General features: G+C 37.4%; 1 protein-coding gene across 1 annotated transcript in view; it reads right to left on the reverse strand.

Moving 5' to 3' along the window:
• Nucleotides 1-27,189, reverse strand: part of loxhd1b (lipoxygenase homology PLAT domains 1b) — a 46,185-nt gene that overhangs the window by 4,793 nt on the left and 14,203 nt on the right. The window contains exons 13-37 of the mRNA XM_049485562.1: nt 24,906-25,060; nt 24,629-24,789; nt 24,436-24,512; nt 22,758-22,954; nt 22,472-22,664; nt 22,174-22,334; nt 18,088-18,406; nt 16,611-16,762; nt 13,657-13,790; nt 13,361-13,506; nt 12,825-12,929; nt 11,435-11,563; nt 9,824-9,988; nt 8,091-8,272; nt 7,415-7,531; nt 6,451-6,613; nt 6,080-6,234; nt 5,049-5,258; nt 4,779-4,905; nt 3,705-3,913; nt 3,354-3,539; nt 3,077-3,204; nt 1,948-2,065; nt 1,544-1,721; nt 203-388 (exon numbers count right to left, since the gene is read on the reverse strand). Coding sequence (XP_049341519.1) covers nt 203-388; nt 1,544-1,721; nt 1,948-2,065; nt 3,077-3,204; nt 3,354-3,539; nt 3,705-3,913; nt 4,779-4,905; nt 5,049-5,258; nt 6,080-6,234; nt 6,451-6,613; nt 7,415-7,531; nt 8,091-8,272; nt 9,824-9,988; nt 11,435-11,563; nt 12,825-12,929; nt 13,361-13,506; nt 13,657-13,790; nt 16,611-16,762; nt 18,088-18,406; nt 22,174-22,334; nt 22,472-22,664; nt 22,758-22,954; nt 24,436-24,512; nt 24,629-24,789; nt 24,906-25,060 — 4,053 coding nt within the window. The remainder of the gene's footprint in view (nt 1-202; nt 389-1,543; nt 1,722-1,947; nt 2,066-3,076; nt 3,205-3,353; nt 3,540-3,704; nt 3,914-4,778; nt 4,906-5,048; nt 5,259-6,079; nt 6,235-6,450; nt 6,614-7,414; nt 7,532-8,090; nt 8,273-9,823; nt 9,989-11,434; nt 11,564-12,824; nt 12,930-13,360; nt 13,507-13,656; nt 13,791-16,610; nt 16,763-18,087; nt 18,407-22,173; nt 22,335-22,471; nt 22,665-22,757; nt 22,955-24,435; nt 24,513-24,628; nt 24,790-24,905; nt 25,061-27,189) is intronic.

A 27,189-nucleotide genomic window follows, 5' to 3' on the forward strand; every position in this document is an offset into this window, starting at 1 on the left:
TATGGGTGGTGGATCATCATTCTTAACACTGCATTAGAAGAGTGTGTTGCTCTCTGAAACAGCAGTGCTGCTGGAGTTTTTAAACAATGTGTCTTTGTCATGTTAGTTTCTACTGTTCTGATGATCAGGAGAGTATCAGAAGATGTTGTAATGTGAAAATATTGATTGATTGATGATTGAATGTTTCTTGTTTCTTGCTCACCCTTGTTGTCATGCCACACTCGGACTTTAGAAAGCTCTCCCAGGCTGAGGATGTCGCTAAAGCGGAACACATCCGCTTGGTTGCGCTCAAATTTGTTCCTGTTGGTGCTCTCCTTCAGTGCTAAAGTGCCAGTGTCTCCGTTCTCCCCAAACACAATCAGGAACACGTTAGCGTCTGTGCCCGCACCTGCAAATCCACAAAAGAATACAGGTGTTTAAAATAAGGACAAAAGTTTTACTCGACCTAAATGAACAAACCCTTTTCTTTAAAATATCTAAAATTATCTTACAATCCAACTTACTATTTAAAGAAATACAGGGTTCTTTGGTTCCTGCACATTTTTTTTCATAATAATTACTTTTAAACAAAAATATTAAAATAGACTGGTTACTAATAAAAGGTCCTCACATAGTATGTTTGACTTTCTTTAAGTTCTTTAAATTCAGTGTGTTTAAGTGTGTGACCACTGGACTGATCCCAGCTGAACATTTATAGTTTTTTATATATATACTTTTATTTCTAATTTATGTCCCCATTTTCCCCCCTCATTTACACGGCCAATTACCCAACCCACTCAATAGGACTCCCCCTATCACTGGTGATGCCCCAACACCAGGAGGGTGAAGACTAGCACATGCCTCCTCCGATACATGTGAAGTCAGCCACCGTCTCTTTACGAACTGCTGCTGATGCAGCATTGCCGAGTATCATCACAGCGCACGTGGGAAGATGTGGGGAGAGAGCGCCATCTACCCACCCAGAGAGAGCATGGTCAATCGTGCTCTCGCAGGGCTTCGTTAGCCGATGGTAAGCTACATGAACAGGATTCGAACCGGCGATCTACTGATCATAGTGGCAGCGCTTAGCCCGCAGGACCACTTGGAGAATTTATAGTTTTGAATGAATTAAAATGAAAGTTTTCCAGTTCAATTGGTGAGGTTAATTAAATCAGATGTTTTTATAATTATAAATCAATAAAATCTATACTAGCTTCATTCTTATTTCTCTAATGTACAAGATGTTTTCCAAATGGTTTCTAGCATTTTAGAACAAACTCCTCTAATATAAAATTAAACACAGTTTAAATTATAAATTCTTTTTTAAGACTTATGTCTGGCAACCAATAATCAATACACAAGGAACAAAAAACATGAAAACAGTTTCTGATTGAAGGATTAAAGACAGATGTTGGTGATGTCAGAGGAATTATGGGAAATATAGTGAAGAGACAGAGGAAGAAGATGAAAACATAGTTGCTTTCTAACTTCAGACATATATGAACATTTCATCAGCCCATAAAATAAATGAATAAACAAATGCAAAAAGGTGTGTTTGACCTACCAGCGATGTCACTGGTTTTAACCTGAATGATGTAGGTGGTTTTCTCCACCATCTCCTCGTCATCCACCACAGCGGGGAGCTCACACACCTTTGTCCTTCTGGGCCCTTTAGTTTTGGACAGCCAGTTCTCATAGGTGAAAACTGACACTTCTTCTGTACTCAGGTTCCGCAAGATAATCTAGGTCATGTAACAGGACAAGAAGACACTGACAACAAGGCAACACAAACCCTAAACACCGTTTATCATCACCCATCTTTAACCATCTCACTGTCTCCAGACGTAACTCAATGTTCTGTCAGTATAAATCAAACGAAACACCGCTGGCATCAGTATATCTGCCAGAGGAAATGTACACGGATGTCCACAGCCTTTTTTAAAGGTCATTCAGATGCATCTAACTAACCTTGTCAAGGAACCAATCGGGTCGACTTCCTGTCCCGTCAATGCGAACTCTTAACTTTTTAAGAGGAGCGATATCATCAACCTCCAGGTTAAACGTGTCCTCCTGATCTCTCTCAAACCTAGGGCAAACTATAATCAGTGAACAGCAGACAAATGAAACTTCTAATCTAATAGTTACAGTGCTGCCTTGTACACTGACATGCCACAAGTCATGGGACAGCAGTGTTCAAGCTGATTGTGAGGTGTTACCCAAAGGAACAGCTTGGGATTGCAAACATCTGTATAAGTTAGTGAGGATGGAAGAGAAGGTGAACACTGGCCAGCATGCTCATGGCAAGGAAAGGAGTTATAGTGAGGCCTCGTTGTAGGCCCTGATGGATGGGACATTCCATTTCCAAAGTTGTGTGGGTATTTAACATTTATCTACTGTATCAAGTGTGCACTGAGCATATCGTTGTTTCTGTCCAATAAAAACATGTATCTTCAAAACAACAACTTTACAGGAGAGAGATAAAACCCTCTTTGAATGAAAGTTAATGTAAAAAGAGTTTAGAATTTTGGTTGGTCCATTAATCAAAAACTTTTTGTGGGATCAAATAATCTAGTTAACCAAAAATGGCATTACTGCCCACCGTAGACAGCTTAGTGGATGGTAATAATAATCATGACTGGTGTTTTCTGGCTAGAATTGTCTGTGAAAACAGACAACTTGGCAACTTTGGCTCAAATCACATCCATATTCAGTGCAGGAGGCCTCATACTAGTAGATACTAGTTCCTGTCCCATGATATATGGCATGTTTATATTAGATTTCCATTCAGTTATTTATGAAATAATATAGTTTTGTGTTTTTTTCCAGCTATGGAACTGTTACAAGAAAATATATGAAATTTATGAAATCCACCTATAAAATTAAAACAAAGAACAAGTGATGGAAAAACATTTATCTACCAATTGACTGCAAATTAGTTAAAAAAATATTCTTATATGTACAGTTATTTTTTTCTATATTGTGAGCTGCAAAATACAGGAACTAATAAAGGTTTAATGTAGTATTTTGGATAAACCCCTCGAATTAAAGCTGAAATCCACACTCCAACTATTTTACTGTGCTAATTATTTCTAAGCACCTGTCTCCATTCTTCTGTAGCAGGATCTCCTCGGTAGTTCCGTTGGCCCCAAACACAGTTATGAATATATTGGTATCTGTCCCTGCATATTGGGTATCTCCTGTAACAACAGTGATCTCATAGATGACCTAAAGAAAGAGGTAAAAATATATGCAAGGTCATATTTGATCACAGACCCATACCAGTACAGTACAGTACTCTGAAAACAGTCACTCTTACATCAGTCAGTGTTACATGATATAAGATAAGCTCTACTGTATTAAGGATTCATACTGACCTTTTGAATGATACTGATAGTAGTGGCATCAAGAATGTTAAAGACTCTCGCTGTAAGACCATCTCCTCTGTCTTTGGCAAGCCAACACTTGCATGGAAATATGTACTTAATGCCCTTGGTTGGCACTGCCACAGACAACTCATCGACCAGCCAGCAACTCTCTGGAGTGGCTCCATTGTGGCCTAACTGCAGGACAAAATCATTTGTAAAACAGCCATGTAAAACACTTCCTATTACAATTTCACTTTGTAATTATGTTTATTTCATTAAAAAGAGGCTTCTGATTAATAAAAAAAGGCTTTGCCGATTAAATGAAAATTAAATCAGACATCATTGATACAGTGGTCTTACCTCTACCCTCTTAATTTCTCCTACATCCAAACCGTAGCTTTCAAAGTTCTCCATACTATCAGAAGCAAAGCACTTCTTTCCTTCAGGAAGGTCGAGCCAGAGCCGCTCTGTTTCCAGATCGCCCGGACCCATTATGATTACATACACCCGACTGGTGGTACTGGCATCCCGATCTGCCCCCGTTGATATCGTGAAGTGGTATGGAATCACTGGGAATTTGTTTTACGTTGTTAATAAAAGCAGACCACCAGGAATACAAAGAACATGATGCTTACACATACTTTTAATAATCTTTTATATCTTATCTACACATTTTAAACACTTATCTACAAACGGTTACTAGCGCAGCAAAGAGTTATTTTGTAAAATTAGTCTAGGTTTTGAGTTAAATTTAGGATAAGGATAAATTAGGAGTGTTAGGTTACTGTAGGAAAGCTACGTTAAATCAGTACATACACCATATTGCCAAAAGCATTCGCTCACACTTATCCAAATCGTTGAACCCAGGTTCTAAACACTTCTATGGCGAAATTTGTATAAATCCAAGCACCTAGGCATACAGATTTCTTCTACAAACATTGGTGAAAAAATGGGTGGCTCGAATGGGAGCCAGTCGTGAAATTTTCTCACGACTAAATATTCCACAGTCAACTGTCAGTGATATTATAACAAAGTGGACGTGACTGAGAATGAAAGCAACCTGCCCTGTCAGTGTAAAATGACAGAGCAAGGTCAGCGAATGCTGAGATCACCAACTTTCTACAGTCAATCACTACAGTCCTCCAAACTTCATGTGATCTTCAGATTGGCTCAAGCACAGTAGAGTGTAGAAAGCTGGGTTTGGAGTTAAACTGTTAAACTGGCTGAGCAGCTCCATCCAAGCCTAATATCACCAGACGTAATGCCAGCGAGCAAATACATTTGGCAATATAGTATACTTAGTTGAACTAAATACAAATCAACAGTTCATAGATAGTTCATATACGCCATATAACCATCAGAGTAAAAAGATACAAAAACAAACTTTGCTAAAAGAATGAGTAGAATGTTGAAATATATTAAAGCAAAGTTTACCTGGACCCTCTTCTACAACCGCTGCTTTCTTCTTCTTTTTCTTTTTGTTCATATTGCTATCCAGACCTGATTTCGAGTTTTGTACAGCTTTCTTCGTGTTTTGGGGATTTCGTTCACCTTCATAACCCTGACAAAATGGGACAGGTCTCGGTTTAAATGACTAAATACAACAAACGTCAGTAACTGTACATTCAATTTGCATTATCACATCTATTATCCTCAATTAAAAGTAAAAGAAAATAATTGTAGAGGAACTGAGTATAGCTTCACCTTCACAAAAAATGTTCTCTCGATCTGTTTATCTTCCTTCTTTTTCGACAGCCACCTCTCACATAAGAACATGTAGACCTCCTCTGTGTCGATATCTACAACTTCTACCTGGTCCAAGTACCAGTCTGCACCTAGCATAGAATTGTCATGGCGTACTTTGATTTTAAAGATCTGACCCAGGTCCACGGCTTCAATGCTGAACTTATCAACCTACAATCAAAAGAGGACAATAAGTGACAAATTGATGTGAAATATGTGAGTAAATCAATAAACATATATACTGTAGCATACAGTATATCACATACACACAGTGTGTCACATGAATACACTGTATTACCTCAAAACAATTGTTTTAGTTATGAACACTGAAATTTTGATGCAATATATCGACATGCAATATGTTATAGGGCAGGAATTAATATAGTGTTCCATGACTTTTGCCATGTCCCATGGAAACTAAATAATACTGCACTGACCTGTGGCACAAGTGTGGGGCCTCCAGCATTAACTGTGAATGTGATTTCTGCTTGATTTTGCTTATCTGTTTAAACTGACATTACTATCCACTACGCTGTCCAATGTGCATGGTACTAATGCCTTCTATGACAAATTTCCTGCACACATGTGCCACTGTGGTTAGAGTAATTTTTAGATGCCTGCACAATTTTGGAAATGGAACCCCATCCATCTGGCACCCACTACCAGGATGACATATTTACACTTTGTGATCAATTTATATGCAGTTATCCCATGGCGTTTAGCATGCGAGTCTATTCTCACATATATTTGTGTAAGATTATGTATACATCTGAATCAAGTAATTTCAATGCATTACTTTTTTAATATGGGTACTTTTCTACCACTGCTGATTAAGCACATGACGTTTTTGGTAATATGTTAAGAATTACTTAAATCAAGTTTGTAACATTTGGGAAAATTCCAAAAGATGCGTTGTAATTAACCCCTTAAAAAATGTACTGAAAATTACTGTTCTGAAAATATTTTTATAATAAGAATAATGAAAGACGTACTGCTCCTCTCTCAAACTTGTTTTTGCCGGTCTCCGATTTGCTGAGCTTGCGCTCTCCTGTATCACCAAGATCTCCGTACATGGTTAGGAACACGTTGGCATCCGTACCTGCCCCGTGCATGTCGCCTGTTCTCACAGATACTTTATATGTGTGAGCTGAGGAAAAGCAAAAAAAAGAAAACTATTCTTAAAAAAAAAAAAAAAAAACTTTCCAAACCACCGCTGCTTTCCCACTGGTTTACAAGTTTTTGCAATGAAAAATGTCAAGATCTATATAAAAATTGAAATAACATCATTTGGAGCTAGTTATTTTCAAACTTATATAAAATTATGTTTGTATCCTTAACAGTTTATTCAAGAAGCAGAACCTACTCTCCAGTGCATCATCCACCTCTGTCTCTGTGGTCTTTAATGTTCCGTCTCTCAGGAGCTTCTCAGTGATGATATCTGAAGGCACCAGCTCTCTCACCGTCTCACCATCATCTTCAGACTTAGCCAGCCATCGCTCACAGGGAAAGATGGTAGTCTCTGAGCCCTGAACAGAAATGCTACCATCAGAGAAGCTTGTAACCTTACTAAATATCAGGGATACAGTAAACAATGTCCAAAGTACTGGCTCCTCTAAGCAGCTGCCTATCACTCTAAAAACTAAAATAAAGGTTGCCCATAAAGCAGGAAAAGGCTACAGATAGCCAATCATATTCAGATATAAGATTCCTCAGTTCATAAAGTATTTAAAAGTCAATGGAGGCCAACTAGAGATATGGTAGGCCAATTACTTTTTGCTTATAGGATTGATCAAGAAGGCAAGTCAGTACCCTTGAGTTACTTATATAAATATCATATTTGTGAAGGTGTTGCATGATACCTTAATAATGCTGCACTGACCTGCAGGATATGCATGTAAGGCATTTCTGTCAGATTCCTATTACCCACATTTGATATCACTGATCAGATGTCAAATGCCCACACGACAATGGGTTCAATCCATATGGCACCCACTCCAAACTCCAATAATTCACATCACCTTGTTAAAAGCATGCTGTGTGCCGAACCTCACTCACAAGATAGCACTTCATAATGTATACAGGTGTGGATGTTCTCAAGCCATTCCCTGATGTAACATTAATGATACATTTAGATACTCCTATTCCATGATCTTTGGCATGTCAGTAATTTAAAACAGCCAAAAATGAGTGCTTGTATTTATTGTATTCATATTATTCTGGTGGGGAACCAGGAAGAGGGGGAACTGACTGCTGGATATTGAATCACGACTATGTTAATTGTTACTTTATTTACAGAAATAAAATTGAGCAAAAAAGACCCACGTTACCTTTCCTTTCCTTAAAAGCCTTCTAATTTCCACTCGGTCTAGATGCCATCCAGGGTTTGTGCCACTGTTGTCATGTCCAATGCGAATCTTCTCAATGATGTCACCTATGTCTTCCAGCTATGTTTGATGTTTGGTAAAAGTCAGAAATAAGTTTATTGATTACATTTTTCCAAAATCTGTGATTTTAAACCGTAATTAGGCCTGTCACAATAACTAAATTATCAAATTATTATTGTACAATAGCTCTTTAAAGAGCACCTACTCTCCTAACATCTCTAACAAACTAACTACTTCTAACCACAATTCATCCTTTCCTCCTCCTATCCCTCTAATTCCTATTTGCATCCTTAAGTCTATAGTGTGGACTCCAGGACTGCAGTAGACGTATAAAAAAAAAAATATCTTTCTCAAACTATGAGTCATTTTGTTGTCTTTTAAAAGGGTACAATTGTTTTATTATGCTATTTTATTATCACTATGTCAGTGGAATTTATTAGTCTTAAAATGACAATAATATTGTTTGTTGCAATCATTTCTGGGACAATATATTTGTCCACAGGAAAATCTTATAATGAAAGGCCTAACCACAATTGCAAAAAGGAAGACCTTCATTAACAAAATACATTCACTAAGGATGTTCCAAAATGAATAAAAGCAGGAAATACACTCCACTTACCTCCACAATAAACATGTCCTCTGCTCCCCTCTCAAAGTACATGCGCCTTTCTCTTTTATTCACACAGAGATACTTCTGCTGAGTGCAAACACTGTTCTGTCCATAAAGAACAATAAAGACATCTGCGTCCGTCCCCGCTCCAAAGACATCGCTGGTGAAGATGGAGATTTCGTAAGGCACAACTGCAGATAAAAAAAAAAATATATATATATATATGTTGCTCATAAATAATTTTGAATTTGTTTATATACAGTTTTTTATGAGTGGCAGACAAATGAAAAGCTGCAAAGTTCCCAGTTCCTTAATTATTTGTTAGTTATTTGGCATATGGATTGCACACAGTAATTGTTCAATGTACTCTCAGTCCTCAAACAGTACCTTAATGATCAGCAGGCATGGGTTCCATGACTAAGCTGCCTAGCAATCTAAAAACTACAATAATTGGTGGCCACAAAGCAGGAGAACGCTATGAGAAGTGGGTAAAGCACCTTCAGGTAACATATTTATAATTTTTATAATTATAGTGATTAGGAAATGGCAAGTAACAGGGATGGGGAAGTTGAGGTCTAGAAGCCAAAATAAACTTTTGCTCTTAGAATCGAAAGGCAAATAAAAAAAAACAATTCCATGTCAATTCCATGAATATCATATTTGTGAAGGTGTTGCTGCTTGGAGGAAGAGCAACATACTCTGCTAAATCTTATTAAGTCTTTTGCAGTCAAACAGGGGTTTTGACTAGCCTTTCATTATTTTCAGAATAAATATTTCCTGTGTTTAGATTACAGAATTCTGCATTTTTTTAAAAGGAGGTCTATCACATTTTGGAAAGTATTTGACCACAAAACGATTTTAAAACATTTTTGGAGGAAATAGAGGTGGCAAATATCACAAAAGATACTCTAGAAAAAGTGAATATTTCTAGAGCAGGATAATGATCCAAAACCACCCTAAAAATTCATAATAGGCAATTAAAAGAGACCATCACCCTCCCCTAACCTGATCATTATAAAACATTGGAGAATAGACATTAAAGAACCAGTGTATTCAAGCCAACCCAAAGTTATTATAGGATAATGAGAAAGTAAATGCTTTCACAAGCAAGTTTAGGTAAAAATCTCTCAAACAATAACTGAAAAACTTCTAGCTGGCAACAAACAGTGCTTTAAAGCTGCACAAACATTATTCACAGTAAAAGATAGCAAAAGATACAGTATTTTGACCAGTGGTGCCAAAACATGTGCACACCACTGTATTTCTAAGACAATTTGAAATATATAATAACCCATCTGAATAAAGAGAGGAAGAGGCAAGGGAGAATATGTGAAAAACAAGGGGTTTTCAAAATAGGAAGCTTTTAAACAAGAGAAAATAGGACTCCTAGCAACTGAGCAGGACCTCCATCAAAACTGCTCTCATCAAATAAACAGCCTTTTTATATTTTAGAAAATAAGAGAAAATTGCGCTCCATTCATCAGATCTAAAAAGAAAAATATTATATTTAGTTTAATGTCTCTGGCTTTTCTGTAGTAAGACTTTAGATTATTCTCGTATTGCAGCACATGTTTAACCCACCACATCTAATTAAACTAACAAATGTCTTAAATACCTTAACTAAAGGTGGAGCAAGCAGTGTATAGCACAGTCATATTAAGGTCTGGTGCATCCATAGCTACAAGTTCCCTAAATATTCCCTAAATATTTGAATATGCAGTTTATTACAGATTGTCTCTTACATGGAGTGTAAACCTCAGTCTGTAGTTCAGCTGGATACAAGTCTCTGACTATGGCTCCATCATCTTCTCCCTTATCCAGCCAGCGGCCACATGGGAAACGGAGTTTCTGACCTTGTGAAGGTGCATTAATCTCCACCCAGTCCAAGAACCAACCAGATGATCCACCTGAATAAGAAGCAAGAGTGACTGTGAGTGTCATATTTCTACTTTTATACATTTACCTTGTTTATACTAAGTATCTCTCTTTAACATTACAACACGGGTTAAATGTTTTGATTTACTTTATACTTATTAAGCTGAACAACATTATTGAGAAGTCAAGAATGCAAAAGATGCATTTATATATCTGAATAAAATATTTATTTCAAGATGCAAACCACTGATAATACCTAAAAAAGACAGGCCTCAATATAAAGCATGTCTAGATCTTAAACAAGATTCTTTGGATAGATAAAACCAAGATTAACTTCAGCATGGAGGGGGAAAAGAAGGGTTCATCATGAGTGGCATACCATATCAACTGTTAAACATGGTGGAGGTTCGGTCATGGCATAGCTGCTATAGTGGAACTGGGTCACTGCTGTTTACTAACAATGTGACTGCTGATAGAAGTAACTGAAAGAAATCTGAATTGTATAGAGATATTCTTACTTTTTGTAGTAATATTACTCGTATTACTTGTATTTACAGTATAATTGTGTTATCTTTTTAAATTACTTTGAAGCTGCCTGTTAAAATTGAAGAATTGCTGTAATTTAGATTCAAACTCTAAATAAAGCTCCACTTTTATCACACTTTGATCGGTTTATTTGAGGTGGATGTTGGCAAAATTAGGCAAAATAACAAAAATTATTATTGCAAAAATACGTATAGATATTTGACGTATTTCATATTTAAAAAAAAATCAACCTACCGATTGATAGAGAAAAATAAGTATATGAATACAGAAATAAAATAATTGGTAACTAGAAATCAAATTGTTCAAAAGAGCTTAAACCTCACATGCCACTTTCTTATTTATTATTTTGAAAAGCTTTAACTACTGTACAACCTGATTTTTATTCCTACACACTCTCTACACACTCTATACTGTATGCCTTACAAATCTCATACTATTGCAACCCTATTTAAAACGTTTAAATAGTGATTTAGTCTTTATGTACAGAACTGTTTTATGGTTGTACACATCAAGAAAGACCTCAACCCTCTGCTAAATAGAACACATACAGACTTTTTAAAGTAGTAAATGTACCTGCCTGTACTACACCTAGATTTTAGTGATAACTGAGTAATTTGCTTCCTTTCTCTCTAGCTTGTTCAACGCTTGACAAAGCCTCTAAATGGACCCTTTAAGAGCTCCATCGACAACTAATCAAACATGAATAGCGGGACAGAGTTCCTGTAAGGTTGCCAGGCAACTTGATACCAGACAGGTTGTCTTTACTCGCAGCTTTTAGAAGCAGCCGACTGCATCCTGTCAGCACACAGCCTCGCTCAGTTCTCTCTGTCGCAGCGCTTCATTCATTTCACCTTCACTTTTATGAAATAAATCTGTTTTAATTCAACTGACTCTATTCATTTTTTTTTTAGTTCAGTGCTCCCAAGGCTTACCTTTGTTGTCATGCCCAATCCTGATCTTCTGAAGTTCTCCCAGATCAACGGCTTCCACCGTGAACTCATCAATCATTCCTTGCTCGAACTTATTCTTATGAGATTTACATGCCTTTAGGTTAATTGTTCCTATGGGAATAAAAAGAAAATGATAAGCAGATGATGTGTCAAGAAGGCAGAAATTGAAACTATGGAGGAATTTCTTTTCCTAAACCCTTTAACATTCTGCTTAACCTGTAACTTATTGAAGAAATTGCTGAACTGAACTCAACCTAAAAACATCTCTACCAATTGGCAGACGTACATGACGCTAATATAATTCAATATATCTTTTAATAGGATGCTTTATAAGGGTACGCATTTTATTTTTTTAGCATATAATAGTTTCATCCAAACAAACCTGGTTCTCTGTATGTAAGTATGAACTAACTGTGATTAACTCAATTTTTTAACTACAATTTCTCAAGCCACAACAAGGCATAATTGCTGCCAGACCTGTAAAATCCTGTAAAGTCTGACAACATGAACCAGGATAAAATATCTCAAAAAGCAACACATTATTTGTCGATCTGAAGAAATTCAAGAACAGATGAGAACACAAAGTCATTGATCATCTATCAGTCTGGAAAAGGTGACAAAATAATTTCTAAAGTTTTGGGACTCGAGTGAACCACAGAGAGAGCTATTATTTACAAATAGAGAAAACATGTAATTCTGGTCTACCTCCCCATAAGTGACCAGCCTTCTGAAATTACTCTAAAAGGACATGGACAACTCATCCAAGAGGTCAGAACAAAATCTAAAGAACTGCAGGTCTCACTTGTCTTCGGATTTTGGAGTTGCCAAGTCAAAGTCTGATTAAGATGCTGTACCATGACCCTAAACAGGTCGTTCGAAAGGTGAAAGCTCGAGAACCCTTTAATTGTGGTTGAATTTGAACAATTCTGCAAAGAAGAGTGGACCAAAATTCCTCCACAGATGTGAAAGGCTCATTGCCAGGTATTGCAAACGCTTATTGCTGTTGTTGCTTGTGCGTGGCACAATTGCTTTTTACCTAGATTTACTTTTCCCCTTAATGAAAGAAATTATCATTTAAAACTGCTATCTGTATTTACTCAGGTTATCTTTGTATGATTTTAAAACATGTTTGTTAATCTGAAAAATATAAGTATAATAGAAAAGCAAAAAAAAAAGACATCTATAGAACAAAAGAAATATAAAAAATACTTTTCACAGCACTGTATAGTTAATTTTTGCATTTGTAGACTGTGTTCTGACTTTTACCACAAATGTTTTTAGAGTTTAAAAACTAGGATATTAAAAAGATAGAAAAGAAGGGGAATGTTAAAGGGTTAAATAAACTGCTGTGATGAACTGTATGATTTTTAACCTGTGTCATCATACTCTCCAAAAAGAATGGCAAAAACATTGGCATCGGTTCCAGCATATTTCTTCTCTCCAGTCTTGATCCGCAGTGTGTATGTGGTTGACATGGCTGCAGACAAGTGATAATGCACATTTGTAAGACACCTTCAGTCACAATATAGATATATTATATTTTAAATATGTTTCTTTATCATTTACATTGTTAGTTACATAGTTTCTACACTGACATGGCTGATCATGAAGTGTTACTTTAGGGGACAGCTTGGGGATGCCCACGCTTGTGTAAGTTGTGATGTGTTTTCTTATGAGTGACATTAATTACAGTTTGCTCAAGGCTTTGTGTGTGTTCGATGTTTACGAATTTGTGGCGCCATCACATTCCAAATTGTTATGTGTGTAACAGGAATACGTCATAGGGGCATTATCATCCACAGCGGACAGTACAGTGGGTGGTAATGATCAGGACTAGTGCCATCTGGCTAGAACTGTTCAAAGCAACAGACAAGACATGACATTTAGCATGTCGGTGTAAACCCTTACCTTTCTGCTCAAGCCCTAGAGTTGCTCCTGAGCCTTCCTCGTCTTCATCCTTCTTCATAAAGGCCTCATCTACAGGCACCAGCTCTCTGGCAATCTGCCCATCGTCTTCATCCACAGCCAGCCAGCGATTGCATGGGAAGTAATACCTGTATTGGGGTTAAAGTATTATATGCTTTAGGGTTTTTCCTGCTCTACACACTAATATAGGAAACACTAATATACACAGAACATTGGATTTAGAAACACTAACCTACTGTTTTATTATTTACAATAGTATCAAACTGACTGTAACTCACGTGACGTCTTCATTATTGTCTGTAATCTCCACTCGGTCCAGATACCAGGCAGAGTTGGTCTGGTTGTTAGTGTGACGGATCCTTAGCTTTTTCAAAACCCCCAGATCAATCGCTGTTATGGAGAACACGTCTTCCTGCATTACACAAATAAGTTGCTTGATGTAATAACACAATGTATGAATGTATATTATTTGGTTGATGCAGATTTAGGTAATTTATGTCAAATATCATTATCAGGCATGTCATTAGGCAAACTGTAAAGCAAATATTCTATGTATGCTTTTCTTTGAAGACTCTAAACACATGCAGACTTGGGTTCAAAGACTTTAGTTTTTCTATAGTTGTGTAGGCTAATGGATCATATAAGATACATTTGATTTCTTCTGAAATTTGATGCAGTGATTTTGGCCAGTATTTAATCAGTTCAGACACAGTGGATTGGATGAATTTAGTATAGGACTGTATCTCTTTTTGTAGGACACTATGAACTTTACCAGTTATAAGAGTTTTGAATAAAGTCTTCTCATCAGTAGGCAGCCATATCCCCAGTTCTGATACATCAGCTAAGAGATGCCCATGTCGATAGTTATAAGTAAAGAAAGTGCCATCTATTCACCCAAAATGTAAATGACAAATTTTGCTCTGTCAGTTTTTCGCCTGTTTTCTATTTTATTATGATGCCTTTGTTCATCTTGATAACTGATTCTGGAACACTAAACTGTATTACTAATGGGAGATTTAATCCTATTTAATGCTGTCAACTATTAGTCCTACTTTGTGTTTTCAGAACGCTGATCAAACTTCATTAATCAAAAAAATGCAATTGGCCAGGAATTCAATGTTGTCTAAAAGTATAGCTATTTGTCAGACTTTTTAACAAGATCCCTAAACCATTTAAATTAATAAACAATTCAGCATTACACTGAATGATCTTCCGAAGTTCAGTCATGTGACTTCTTTCCTGCATTCCCTGGACTAGCTTCCTGTTGCCTCCCATATCAGTTTCACATTCCTGACAATGACCTACAAAGCCAAAAACAGACCAGCTCCTTCTTACTTGATGACAATGGTTAAAGCCAGATCAGCACCAAGACCTCTTAGAGCTTCCAGTGCAGCTCGGCTCGACCGACCATCCCCCCAAATCCCACAGAAAACACACATCCCAACTCTGTCCTGGCACCAAGGGTTTGAAACAAACTCCTCCCGGTCATATCCCAACCATGGCAGATACCAGTAAGTCCCCAGTGTCCTCTTTAATAAAAAACAAAATGTGGTCAGCCTAGTATAGCAAACAACAGTGTGAAGTTCATTTTACACTCCGCTTAGAAAGGACTAGCCAAGTCAGAGCTGTTCATTAACTGAAGTAATCACACTGGTTGCTGATCACTGATCCTAATTAACCCTTCAATCTGATAAGGTATCAGGGGTTGGGGCTGGGGGACTGGGAGACACCTTTTCACAAATGTAAATTGCTAGTAGCTGCTTTTTATAGCTTCTTACTGATCATTTTAAAAACTCTGAAGTTGCAAAAGTTCCTCTCCTTCACGCATCATGTGACCTCAGCTGCTCGATCCTGCCGCTTCGCGCTTTATAACATCAGAAAACATTGACCGTTTCTGACGCAACAGGTCACCCAACTCCTGGTACAAGCAGTCGCCATCTCACGACTCGACTACTGCAATGCCCTGCTAACTGGCCTCCTGACCTGTGTAGTAAAACAACTCCAGATGATCCAGAACGCAGCAGCACGTCTGGTCTTCAACCAGCCAAAATGGGCACATGTCACCCCGCTGCTCATTGAGCTCCATTGGCTACCAGTTGATGCTTGCATCAAATTCAAAGCTCTTACAATCGCCTACAAGGTGATGACAGAACAGCTCCTACCTACCTGCACTGATCACCCTGAAGACTTACGCTACCTCCCGGCCGCTGCGCTCCTCCAATGAACAGCGCCTCGATTTGCCAAACAAACACTCACACAAAGCAATCCAGACTGTTCTCATACAGAGTTCTTCCCCAATGGTGGAACAAACTACCTTCCACTACCAGATCAGGAGAATCTCTCACTATCTTTAAGAAACTCCTGAAGACAGAGCTCTTCAAAGAGCACTTACTCTCTTAACACCTTTAACACACTAACTACTTCTAACCTCATTTCCTTCTTCCCCTCCTTCACTTCTCTATCCCATTATTTCCCTTCGACCTCCTTTAAGCCCTATCTAAAGATGTTTTTACCTTTAAACTTCTATTATGTTTGTACTTGACTATTGTATGTCACTCTGGACAAAAGCGTCTACCAAATGTAATATAATGTAATGTAAAAAGAACTGGCAGATTACAGTGATGTTATACATTGTTAAGCAAACAAATTGGATATTTATTATTTAAAACTAGAGAAATTACTTCACAAAGACCAACATAAATTATAAAATATGCATTATTATAATACAAACTGCACTGATTGAAACTAGGGATTTGCTTGCTATTCTCCTGGTGTGCTCATGCACAACAAAATTTGGTGTCTCCTTTCTCTAATCGATGTGATCGAACCAATCAGCTCTTGACAGTCTTTTACAGGGTTAAATTAGGATAAATAGAGCAAAGAAAACATTAATACATGCTGGAAATGGGAACGCCATTGCTCTAAGTAGGCTAGTGCTTGTTGCTATCTGCCCGCCTTAAAAATTCAGAACAGACGGGTTGTCTGATTGGACGCGCAGAACAGACCTGAATCAGAAGGGCATGCTGAATGTGTGACATGAATTATTGATTAGCTCACATTAACAGATGAGTAAGAGAATACCAGAACATCTACTTTGAATAACAGGAGGGACTCGATCAAGTTCCCCGGGCTCTTCCTGTTGGTTAGAGGTCAGTCTCATAGCAATGGCATCTCATCTCTGGTGCAGCAGTAGCGCACATTAAGGGCATCGCGTAATGTGAGTCTCACTTACCTGGCCTCGCTCAAACTTATTGACGTTGTTGGATTTCTTCAGGGGGCGCTCGCCAGTGTCGCCTTTCTCGCCGTAGATGTTGATGAAAACATGAGCATCGGTCCCAACACCCATCATGTCCCCCGTAAAGACACTCAGCTCGTACGTCACCTCTTTGGAAAATGTAAAAAAAAAGAAAAAATGGAAATTATAAAAATTAAGGTTCTAACTATTTTACTATAATCTGAGGCAGAGTTACAAATGCGGGAGAACTGAATATCTACTGTTTTTTGCTATCTGGAACAGCAAAAGTGTTGTTTTTAAAATAAAATAGCTATTTTTGCAAAATCACCTGTTTACACCTTATGCAACCAGAGGCATATATGTAAAAGGGTAGTAAAAAAAAGTCTTTATTCGTTCTACAAAAAAGGGTAAGCTTTTTGAGGTGGGACATATGTGTCCAGTTGGGATTTCTTATGCATGTAAAATAGGAAAAAATTAAAAATATATTTTTTATGTATTTATTTTGGTTTTATTATATTGGAATACAAAATTAAAACAAGTGAAAAAGCTTTTTTTGTTCTTTTACTTATTTCTACTTTAAATTTAAAAACATAGGCTAAATATATACATTATAAGATATTTATATAGTTTTTTACTATTTCATAAAAACTAAAATATCGTCATCCATATTTTAGTTTGAAAGGTTCTCTATATTCGTGCCACTCAGAAAGGTGATAATGTGAAGATAATACATTCAGAAACATGAGCTTTTACATGCACAAACACAAACACGCACACACACACACACACTCACACACACACTCACACACACAATGCTAGCTATAAAGTAAGGTAGTTAGCTAGTTAGCTACAGGTTTAAGACAGCAATAAATGTTTGTAGCAATATGTAGCTACTCTCATAAAGACCAAATACGAATAACCAAACTTCCAAACTAGATAATAGCCAAAATACAACAATAAAAACAGGAAAAGTCTTGGTAAGTAGGGTTTTTTCATGTATTAATGTAGTTGCTAACAATGCCATATTTGTTGATAAAAATTACAACCATTTGCCTCAGAAAACTGAAACATAGTCTTGTGTATTCAGCTAAGTAAACTAGCTTAGTAACTAACTAAGTTAGCTAGCTAGCTAGCTATTTTAGTTACTAGCTTGTTTGAGCTGTGGGAGATTTGTTGTTAGCTGAATAATAGCATTAGCACAGTTTAGAATTTGATGATTATCAGCATTTTATCGTTTGAACTATCAAAGAAAGAATATTGGAATTAGGTACAAACTTATTCTGGCTACTTATTTTGGTACACTTATTATTGGTAGAGTGGGGTGCAATTTAATACCAAGTACATTTCTGCTTCTACCACATACATTTCTTCATTTATATATTTCTACAGTAAGTCAAATAAAGTTGAAAGGGTAAAAATGCATATGAATAAATGTCTGTACTTGACTATGAAGGACTCAAATGCTTTTTCTTACCCTCCAGGTCCTCATTATCCTCAGGTAGAAGTTCCACTACCAGCTCCCGGTCCTCCTCATCGTCAGCCAGCCAGCGCTCACAAGGGAAGGTAAGTGTCTTCACCACCTCCTGCATCACCTCCTCGCCTTCCTCATCCTCGTCCTCATCCTTCTTTTTCTTCTTTTTGTTTTTCTTCTTGTCCTCTTTCTTCTCTTTCTTCACCAGGGCCATAATCAGGTACTTTAGCTCTACTTTCTCCAGAAACCATCCAGCACCAATTCCTGTTCCATCGTGACCAATGCGGACTTTAAAGATGCTCCCCACATCTTTAGCCTCAATCTGTTTCAAGAGAAAGGGGCAAAAGTGTCACAAGGTTTGTGCTCTTCTTATTAACTATAAGTGTCAGTTGGTAGGTTATTTTATAAAGTGCTGGCATTAATCATATAGACCAGAAGGTTCAAGCTTTTTCTGCAGATTCTCAGAAGAATACCAATTCTACCAAGAATACTTGGTCTGAAAAGAGAATGATCAGTGCTTATACATGTAGCCTGTTATTAAACACCCTGTATAGTAATACTGTAGAAACTGCTAGCCAGACATTTAGAACAAACTGCATTTAGAAAATCCATAGCAACCACTAGTTTTCTAGTTTACAAAGAAAAAATCACAGTCACTCTGCCTCTCTTTTATGAGCCCCTGTGGGTCCTTGGACACCACTTTAAGAACCACTGCACCACATAGAATTTTTCTGTTGTTTTCAAGAAATTAAATTCCACTAGTAGAACTAGTTCTTGCTATTAAAAACCACTAGTTTTTGCTATTTTGCTGTAGAACAATTTAGCTTATTTTGATTGTTTACAGTATAGAAAAAGCTGACTAAAAATAAATGTAGCACGTGTTTAATTAACACCGTAGCTACGTCAACTTAGTTTCAATAGATTTATCACAATGGCATTTACTAAGGGGAAAGTATCCCATAGATTTGGCCTGTCTAATCTCAGGGGATGGACCAGTATAAATCTTGCTCTAGGTACGTTAAGGAGGGCTTGGACAGAATTTGCAACAGGACACAGTGTACAGGGTAAAAATTAACAATTTAGATTTATTAACAAATGATTTGTTGTTACTGTGTAAGTGTAGGTGTATTTGGTAAAATAAACAAATAAAATGTTTTAGAGTAGCAGAAGGGGGGTATGAAAAATAAGAAAAATAGTTCAATGGGGCTCTGATCAGTTAAAAATAGAAAATAAACAATTAAGGAAAAAAACACAAAATGGCCAGTTTCAGTAATACAAAGGAAAAATAATAAATATCAAGGTGTTCTTTTAGTCACAGTCTTTGAGTTTAAACGATGTTCTGTCAGGCTTCCTCTTCTTTTCCCTTTGTGTGTGTAATTTTGTCCCAAAGTGTGTGAAATGTGTATTTAGATCTTCACTACCCGGGTAGACTAGTGATTGTGTGCGTGTGTATCAAGTGCTTGGCTCCTCTTATCTGTGGTCTGACTCTCTCTCTCTCTCTCTCTCTCTCTCTCTCTCTCCTCTCTCTCTCTCTCTCTCTCTCTCAGCTGTGCAGTTTGCGTGCTCACGCTGCAGACGTCACTCGCACAGTATTCTGGAACATGTAGTCTTGGGTTGGCTCGCCATCTTGGACTCAAAAAGTTCGCTCGTTTTCCCCATCAATGCGCTCTTTGCACAACTACTTCCGCATTCTCATCAGTGCTGCTCCAGCGTTTCCTGTTTGGCTTTTCCAATACACTCTTTATGGCAGTATTATCAGCTGGTGTTTACAAGAACTTCTAAAAATTAACCTCAACGTCAAGGAGACCAGTAAAGCCTACCACTAGAAAACTAGAGAAAGGCTTTAAACTATATGCCTATAAACTATATCATACCTACACACTACAAAGTTTTTTTTCTTATATTTTACATTAGCCCACATAGCTCAGCATTAGCTAGTATAGCTAACTAGCTTGCTAGGTGCATTATTGATAGTTTCTCCTGTTATCAAATGGAAGTCTAATAAAATGCTAGTAATAATAATAACGCAAACTATAATAATCATTATAAAAATAATTAGACAAATGCTGGCTGTAATAATAAAAATGCTAGCAATAATAATAATAATAATAATAATAATAATACAAATAGTACAATTTATAATAATATATAGCCATAATAATAATAATAATAATAATAATAATGCTAGCTATAATAATAATAATAATAATATCAAGCTATACTAATAATAAAAACGCTAGCTATATTAGTAAAAAATAAGAATACAAATGCTAGCTATAATATTTTAATAATATTAATAATAATAATAATAATAATAATAATTAGCTATTATAATAATAATAACAACAATAATAATAATATCTCGCTATAATAATAATAAAAATGCTAGATGGTGGATCATTCAGGCAAGTACGCTGATCTCCTCTCCCAAATACATGGAGCCTGGGTGCTGTAACGTTAATTATTCCATTTAAAAAGCAGTGGCACTGCATGCTTTGCCAGTCGTCTCCAAGCTTCTGACGTTTCTGGTTTAACTAGGTAGTCTGGTATGAAATGTTTGCTACAGACCTTTAATATGGCGAAATGGTAAAGTGGTCCCGACTAATGTTCATTAGCCACTGTTTATTAGATTTATTAGCTTAAAGCTTCCTTAAAACTTAGCAGACGCCGTGCAAAAAGGAACACAACAGTGCTGAAAACGGCTTGAAAACTTCACGCTGGATACTCATTTTGACCTCTCGCTAGTAAAAAATTTACGTTTTGCCTATACAGGCGAATGTAAACAATACAACCGGAAACGTCTGAGCCGCATTATTTGAAAACGGAAATGCGTCAGAGCCGTGAGTGCAAGGAGCCCATTAAAACAACCGAAGTTTCTCCACAAAATAGAACAGACAGACGAGGGTTTATCCAACTTGTGGCTCATATACACCAACAGAACAGAAACAAAGTATTTTAGGTCTCTTTTAGAAGATTTAACAGCGTTTTTAACTGAAAATCAGCACCCGAAAATGGCGACTCAGCACCTGCTCTAAACACACTCACTCTGGGAGAGTACAAGGTAGAGAGTGAAGGTAGGAGGGTGGGGAGAGGGGAAAGAGAGAAAGGTGGGAGGGGTCGGCTGACTCTACAGAATGGCTCAGCTACAGGATGATTATTTTAACAGGGTTACATAAAATTAAAAGCATATTTTGTTTTTAGTCTGTGTGTACTCAGTTGCAGTCTGAGGCACTCAAGCTTGTTTTCAAGGTAGGATATAACAGAATAGAAGAATATAATTGTAATGTGTTGTGCCATAAAAATATGTTGGTCAACACAAATACACACTTGCGTGTATAAGCATACTAACAAAAAAATAGCATTTGATTTAATACCAAATTACACACTACTTTCCATGCAGTGTAACACTGCAATCACACAATTAAAGATTCTTAAACTTAATCTAAACAAAGCATTATATTTTCTCTATAATATGTATTTGGTTATATATATATATATATATATATATATATATATATATATATATATATATATATATATATTATTTTTGTAACAGAAAATTATTTTAATTTATTTATTTGTCAAAATTTGAAACGTAGTGTAATTATAGTGCAATTATAGTTAAGTAAATAGAAAGATATTCTGCCAGACGATGTGCATGCACTATGATGTCATCATCTTAATAAAGCCCTGTTTTTCCCATCCACACAACAATACAGAAAAAAATCTTGCACATTGAAGAGTATCCAGACTGAGTGACCAAAAACAGCATTTTCATTTAGGCAGGAGGCCTGAACAAACAGACAAATCCATGCTTTTCTTGGGGGTTAAAAAAAAAAAAAAAAAAAAAAAAATATATATATATATATATATATATATATATATATATATATATATATATATATATATATATATAAATATCTAGATTCATGTGGGAGGAGCCTGACAGAGACCTAGCAGAGACCACTACCATATCAGACATCATCAAAACGCACTGTAAAATATGACAAGGCAAATCTAAAAAAAAAAAAAGAGGCAAAAATATATTATAGGCTAATGCTGTCAAAATCCATAAACATTCATCATTACCTTGAATGTATCACTTGTCCCTCTTTCGAAGTTATTGGACCTGCTTTTCAAAGTGATAACTTCAGTCTTCCCTTGATCTCCATATATTTGGATATAAATATTGGCATTTGTTCCTGCTGCAAACACGTCACCCGTATACACTGTGATCTCATAGTTTTTCACTGTGTGGAAAAAAAAGAAGAGGCACATTTGAAGTTCTTGCTAATCCTAATGAATAAATATCAAAAAGCCATGTGCAATAATAAATAAATGATAACTGTTTTAGAGACATCACAGATTACACAGTAGAAGTGAGTACATTCTTCCAGGTCCAGTATTTCACTGGGGTAGATCTCCACTTCAGTTTTGCCATCAGCCTCATCTTCGGAAAGCCAGCGATGGCTGGGAAACATGTAGTGATTTCCGTGATTGGGCACCATGATCTGCACACTGTCCAGAAACCAGCCTGCCCTCATGCCTTCGTTGGTGTGGCCTATCATCAGACGGTTGATCTGTGCTCAGAAAGAGAGAGAGTAACTTTTCAGAGATTGATTGGGAACAGGGTTTTTTCTCATAACGCTACTGCCACAAAAAAAAATACACACTTGTCCAATGTCATATGTGTCAACGGTGAAGATATCCACTCTCCCGGTTTCAAAGTAGTTCCCCAGGTTATTGTCGGAGACGACCAGCATCATTCGACTGGTGTCACCCTTCTCTCCATATAACTTTACAAAGACCTTGGAGTCTGAGCTGCCGCCGCTGATGTTGCCTGTCTTCACTGCGACATGATAGCTGACATCTGAAACCCAAAACTTGATAAGTTTATAAGCAAAGTATTGTCAAGTTAAGTTAACCATTTCTTTTGTCATGTTGTCTATCAAACAACACTTTGTTCCGACCTCACAGTCTGATTAGATAAGAAGTGTGCATAGCTTTTCTACAATAAAATCAGTCCGCTAACATGTTGGCACCAACTGAAAAGGCTGAGTTGAACCTGATATGTGGACAGTTCTATGGTTCTGTCTGCACAACAAAGGGTGAGTCTTAAGTATCAGTAGTTATCTTGGACTCCACACAGGACTCAACAGGTACCTGAACCTCCACTTAGTCTGTCCTGGCATTTGAAGAATGACCCTACGTTTAAGCCTGCAAAAAAAATTTTTTTGCAGATGAGAAACTCATTAGAGAATAGTGAATGGCAAATAAACCATATATACAGTATTTTGCAAATGTTTTAGGCACCTGTGAGAATTTCAGTAAAGAATAAGTGTCTTATCTCTGAAGTAAGTGATTATTAGCTCAGTAAAACACTTTACAATAAATACAAACAGCAATTTTACAAAGAGCAGAGCTTTTACAGCCCTGTTTTCCTTAAAGCAGCTCCTAATCTCTCCTCGTCTGAGTTTAATTGGTTAATTTGTTTAATAGTTTAATCTGAATTATTTCTAGTTCTCATCATATCACCAACTGGTTTGGTAAATTGGTTAATTTGTTAATGAGATCACAGGATATAACATACTTAGTTAAAAATGAGAATTCCTTGTTGCGTTTTACTGTTTGTATGTTTATTTGCATCTGTTCAAATCATGTGTGGTGTTTTTTTCAGGGAATTTCAGGCATATTGCTGAGATGGATTAGTGTAATTTTTGGTGCCTAAAACCTTTGCACAGTACTTTTTATATTGTAGCGTAGAAATGTAGGCTATTATTATTATTATTGTGGAACTACTTTTAGGTGAAAGTTACTTACAATAGAATATGTAGCATTTTATTAAGCATTTTCTTTGTTAAATTCAGGATTTTTTCCTTTATTTGAACAATTTATGGAACATTTTTTTCCCTTCTTCTTGACGTAAAATTAGGATGAATTTCAATCTGGCTGTTCAGACCTGCAATAAATTGCCAAAAATCCTGTTGCACGTTTCAGGATCACAGATGAAAGTGGCCCAAATCAGAAGTGAAAATATCCTATTTAATATTGATTTTGTCATTCACACTCCCAAACAGATAACACATTGGTGTGACAAATAATGAAAAAGATTGGATTCGGGCTACTTTTACCTGCTGTGTGGACACAAGAGCCCAAGAGAAAGTTTTTAAAGCTTTTAAAGCCCTCAGAACCACCAATGGTTCCTGGCCTTTCCTCTGCTGTTATAACTTAAGAAGAGTTTAGAGAGTTTGAATTGCTTTGTATATATTTACCTGTTAGTAATCTAAAGGGTTTAATAAAAGTCATGTATTATAAGAAATTAAGAAACATGGCATCAGGAAAAACACTTACTAAATAGTCTTTGACCATCAGCGAATGGAACTAACTCCCGAACAATCTGACCATCGTCCTCATTGCGGTCAAGCCATCTAAATAGCGAAAAAAAAAAACGCTGTACTGTAAAAACTAAGACTACTTTATTACTGTAAGCTATAAAATTGCTACAATATTATTGCTACAATATTTTTATACATTTACCACTGACCTGTTACATGGGAACTCTACAGCTTGAGACTCAGTCTGACCTTCCTCTCTAACCAAGACTTTGTCTAGAAACCAACCACAACCTCCTCCTCTCCCATCGTGGCCAATGCGTACCCTGCGCACCTGCCCAATTGACACGGCCTCAATTATAAATTCATCAGCCTGTGGATGAACACAGATGCAAAGCCTTAAAATAAAATAACTAAGACCATGCATGCATAGAGTCTCATTAAGCTTATTAAGCATTTCCTAAATGTACAGTTCAACTTTTAACTCACATTGCCCTTCTCGAACTTGTTCACATTGTTCTTGCAGTTGATCAAGGCCCGGTCACCTGTGTCCCCTAAATCACCAATCAGGCACAGGAAGACTGAGGCATCGGTCCCACTTCCACCGACAGTTCCAGTGTAGACTGTAACCCGATATTTTATGACTGCAATAAAAACAAAAATTAAGTTAATGTTAAATAATACAGTACATATGTTCCTTGAGAATATTTGCAGCATTCTGTGATATATTCCCGACTGCTTTCAAACAAGCACATGTGACACCACTGCTTAAAAAGCCTTCTCTCAACCCCGCCCAGGTTGACAACTACAGACCGGTCTCACTGCTACCCTTTCTCTCTAAAACACTAGAAAGAGCTGTTTTAAATCAGGTCTCTGGCTTCCTCTCCCAGAATGACCTTCTGGACCAGAACCAATCTGGGTTCAAAAAAGGACACTCTACCGAGACGGCTCTGTTGTCTGTGACTGAAGCGTTGAAAACTGCCAGAGCTGCAGGTCAGTCCTCAGTGCTCATTCTGCTGGACCTCTCGGCCGCATTTGACACAGTCAACCATGACTTCCTCCTAACTATACTCTCAAACATGGGGATCGCAGACAATGTGCTGTCATGGTTCAGATCGTACCTCACTGGGCTCTCGTTCAAGGTGTCGTGGCAAGGACAGCTGTCCTCAGCCCGCTCCTTATCCACTGGGGTTCCCCAAGGTTCGGTACTGGGACCCCTTCTCTTCTCCATATACACCACCTCTCTTGGTCAGGTTATCCGCTCACACGGATTTTCCTACCATTGCTTTGCTGATGACACCCAGCTATACCTGTCGTTCTCACCTGAAGATCACTCAATCTCTGCACGGATATCGCAGTGTCTCTCTGACATATCCTCATGGATGAAGGAGCATCACCTTCAATTAAATCTCTCAAAGACTGAACTTCTGGTTATACCAGCAAAACCATCTTTTCAACACAACTTCTCTATAAGTATCGACTCTCTCTCTCTCTCTCTCTCTCACCGACAAAGGTTGCTAGGAACCTGGGTGTTCTGGTTGATGACCAACTCTCCTTCACGCACCATGTGGCCTCAGTTGCTCGGTCCTGCCGCTTTGCGCTCTATAACATCCGAAAAATTAGACCGTTCTTGACGCAACAGGCCACCCAACTCCTGGTGCAAGCGGTCGTCATCTCACGCCTCGACTACTGCAATGCCCTGCTAACTGGCCTCCCGGCCTGTGTAGTAAAACCACTCCAGATGATCCAGAACGCAGCAGCACGTCTGGTCTTCAACCAGCCAAAACGGGCACATGTCACCCCGCTGCTCATTGAGCTCCATTGGCTACCAGTTGATGCTCGCATCAAATTCAAAGCTCTTACAATCGCCTACAAGGTGATGACAGAACAGGCTCCTTCCTACCTGCACTCGCTCCTGAAGGCTTACGCTACCTCCCGGCCGCTGCGCTCCTCCAGTGAACGTCGCCTCGCTTTGCCAAAAACTCACACAAAGCAATCCAGACTGTTCTCATACAGAGTTCCCCAATGGTGGAACAAACTACCTTCCACTACCAGATCAGGAGAATCTCTCGCTATCTTTAAGAAACTCCTGAAGACAGAGCTCTTCAAAGAGCACTTACTCTCTTAACACCTCTAACACACTAACTACTTCTAACCTCATTTCCTTCTTCCTCTCCTTCACTCCTCTATCCTATTACTCCCCTTTGTCCTCCTTTTATCCATATCCAAAGATGTTTTACCTTTAAACTTATTTTACATTGTACTTGACTATTGTAAGTCGCTTTGGACAAAAGCGTCTGCCAAATGTAATGTAATGTAATGTAATGTAATATTCAAATCAAATTATTTAAAGTGCAAATAGTTTTTGACCACATTGCAAATACACTTATACAGTCATCATCAAAGAAATGACTGCAAAAATAGTTATGCCCAGAAGAAAGTGTCATATTTTAATTCTATTCAGAAGGAAGATAAAGGTTACAAAGAACAATAGATGATTTAGACTAGAAATTTAGACTAATATAGACATGCAACATGCCAGACATCTGAAAAAAGTTGTATAGTTTTCTAACAGTGCCCTGTGATGAGTGTTGATAGCACATCCAGTAGTGTCCCACACATTTTCAATCAGGGATGGGTGTGGGTCACTGGTTTCAGCTACTCATTAATATACATTTGGGCTATCAATATGTCTGTAATGAAGATTAAAGTTGACCAAAGCTGGCATCAAACAACATTGCACCGCTCTCCATGACACCAGGCACGAATACCC

Source organism: Astyanax mexicanus, chromosome 12 (assembly GCF_023375975.1).
Source record: "Astyanax mexicanus isolate ESR-SI-001 chromosome 12, AstMex3_surface, whole genome shotgun sequence".
NCBI lineage: Eukaryota > Metazoa > Chordata > Actinopteri > Characiformes > Acestrorhamphidae > Astyanax > Astyanax mexicanus.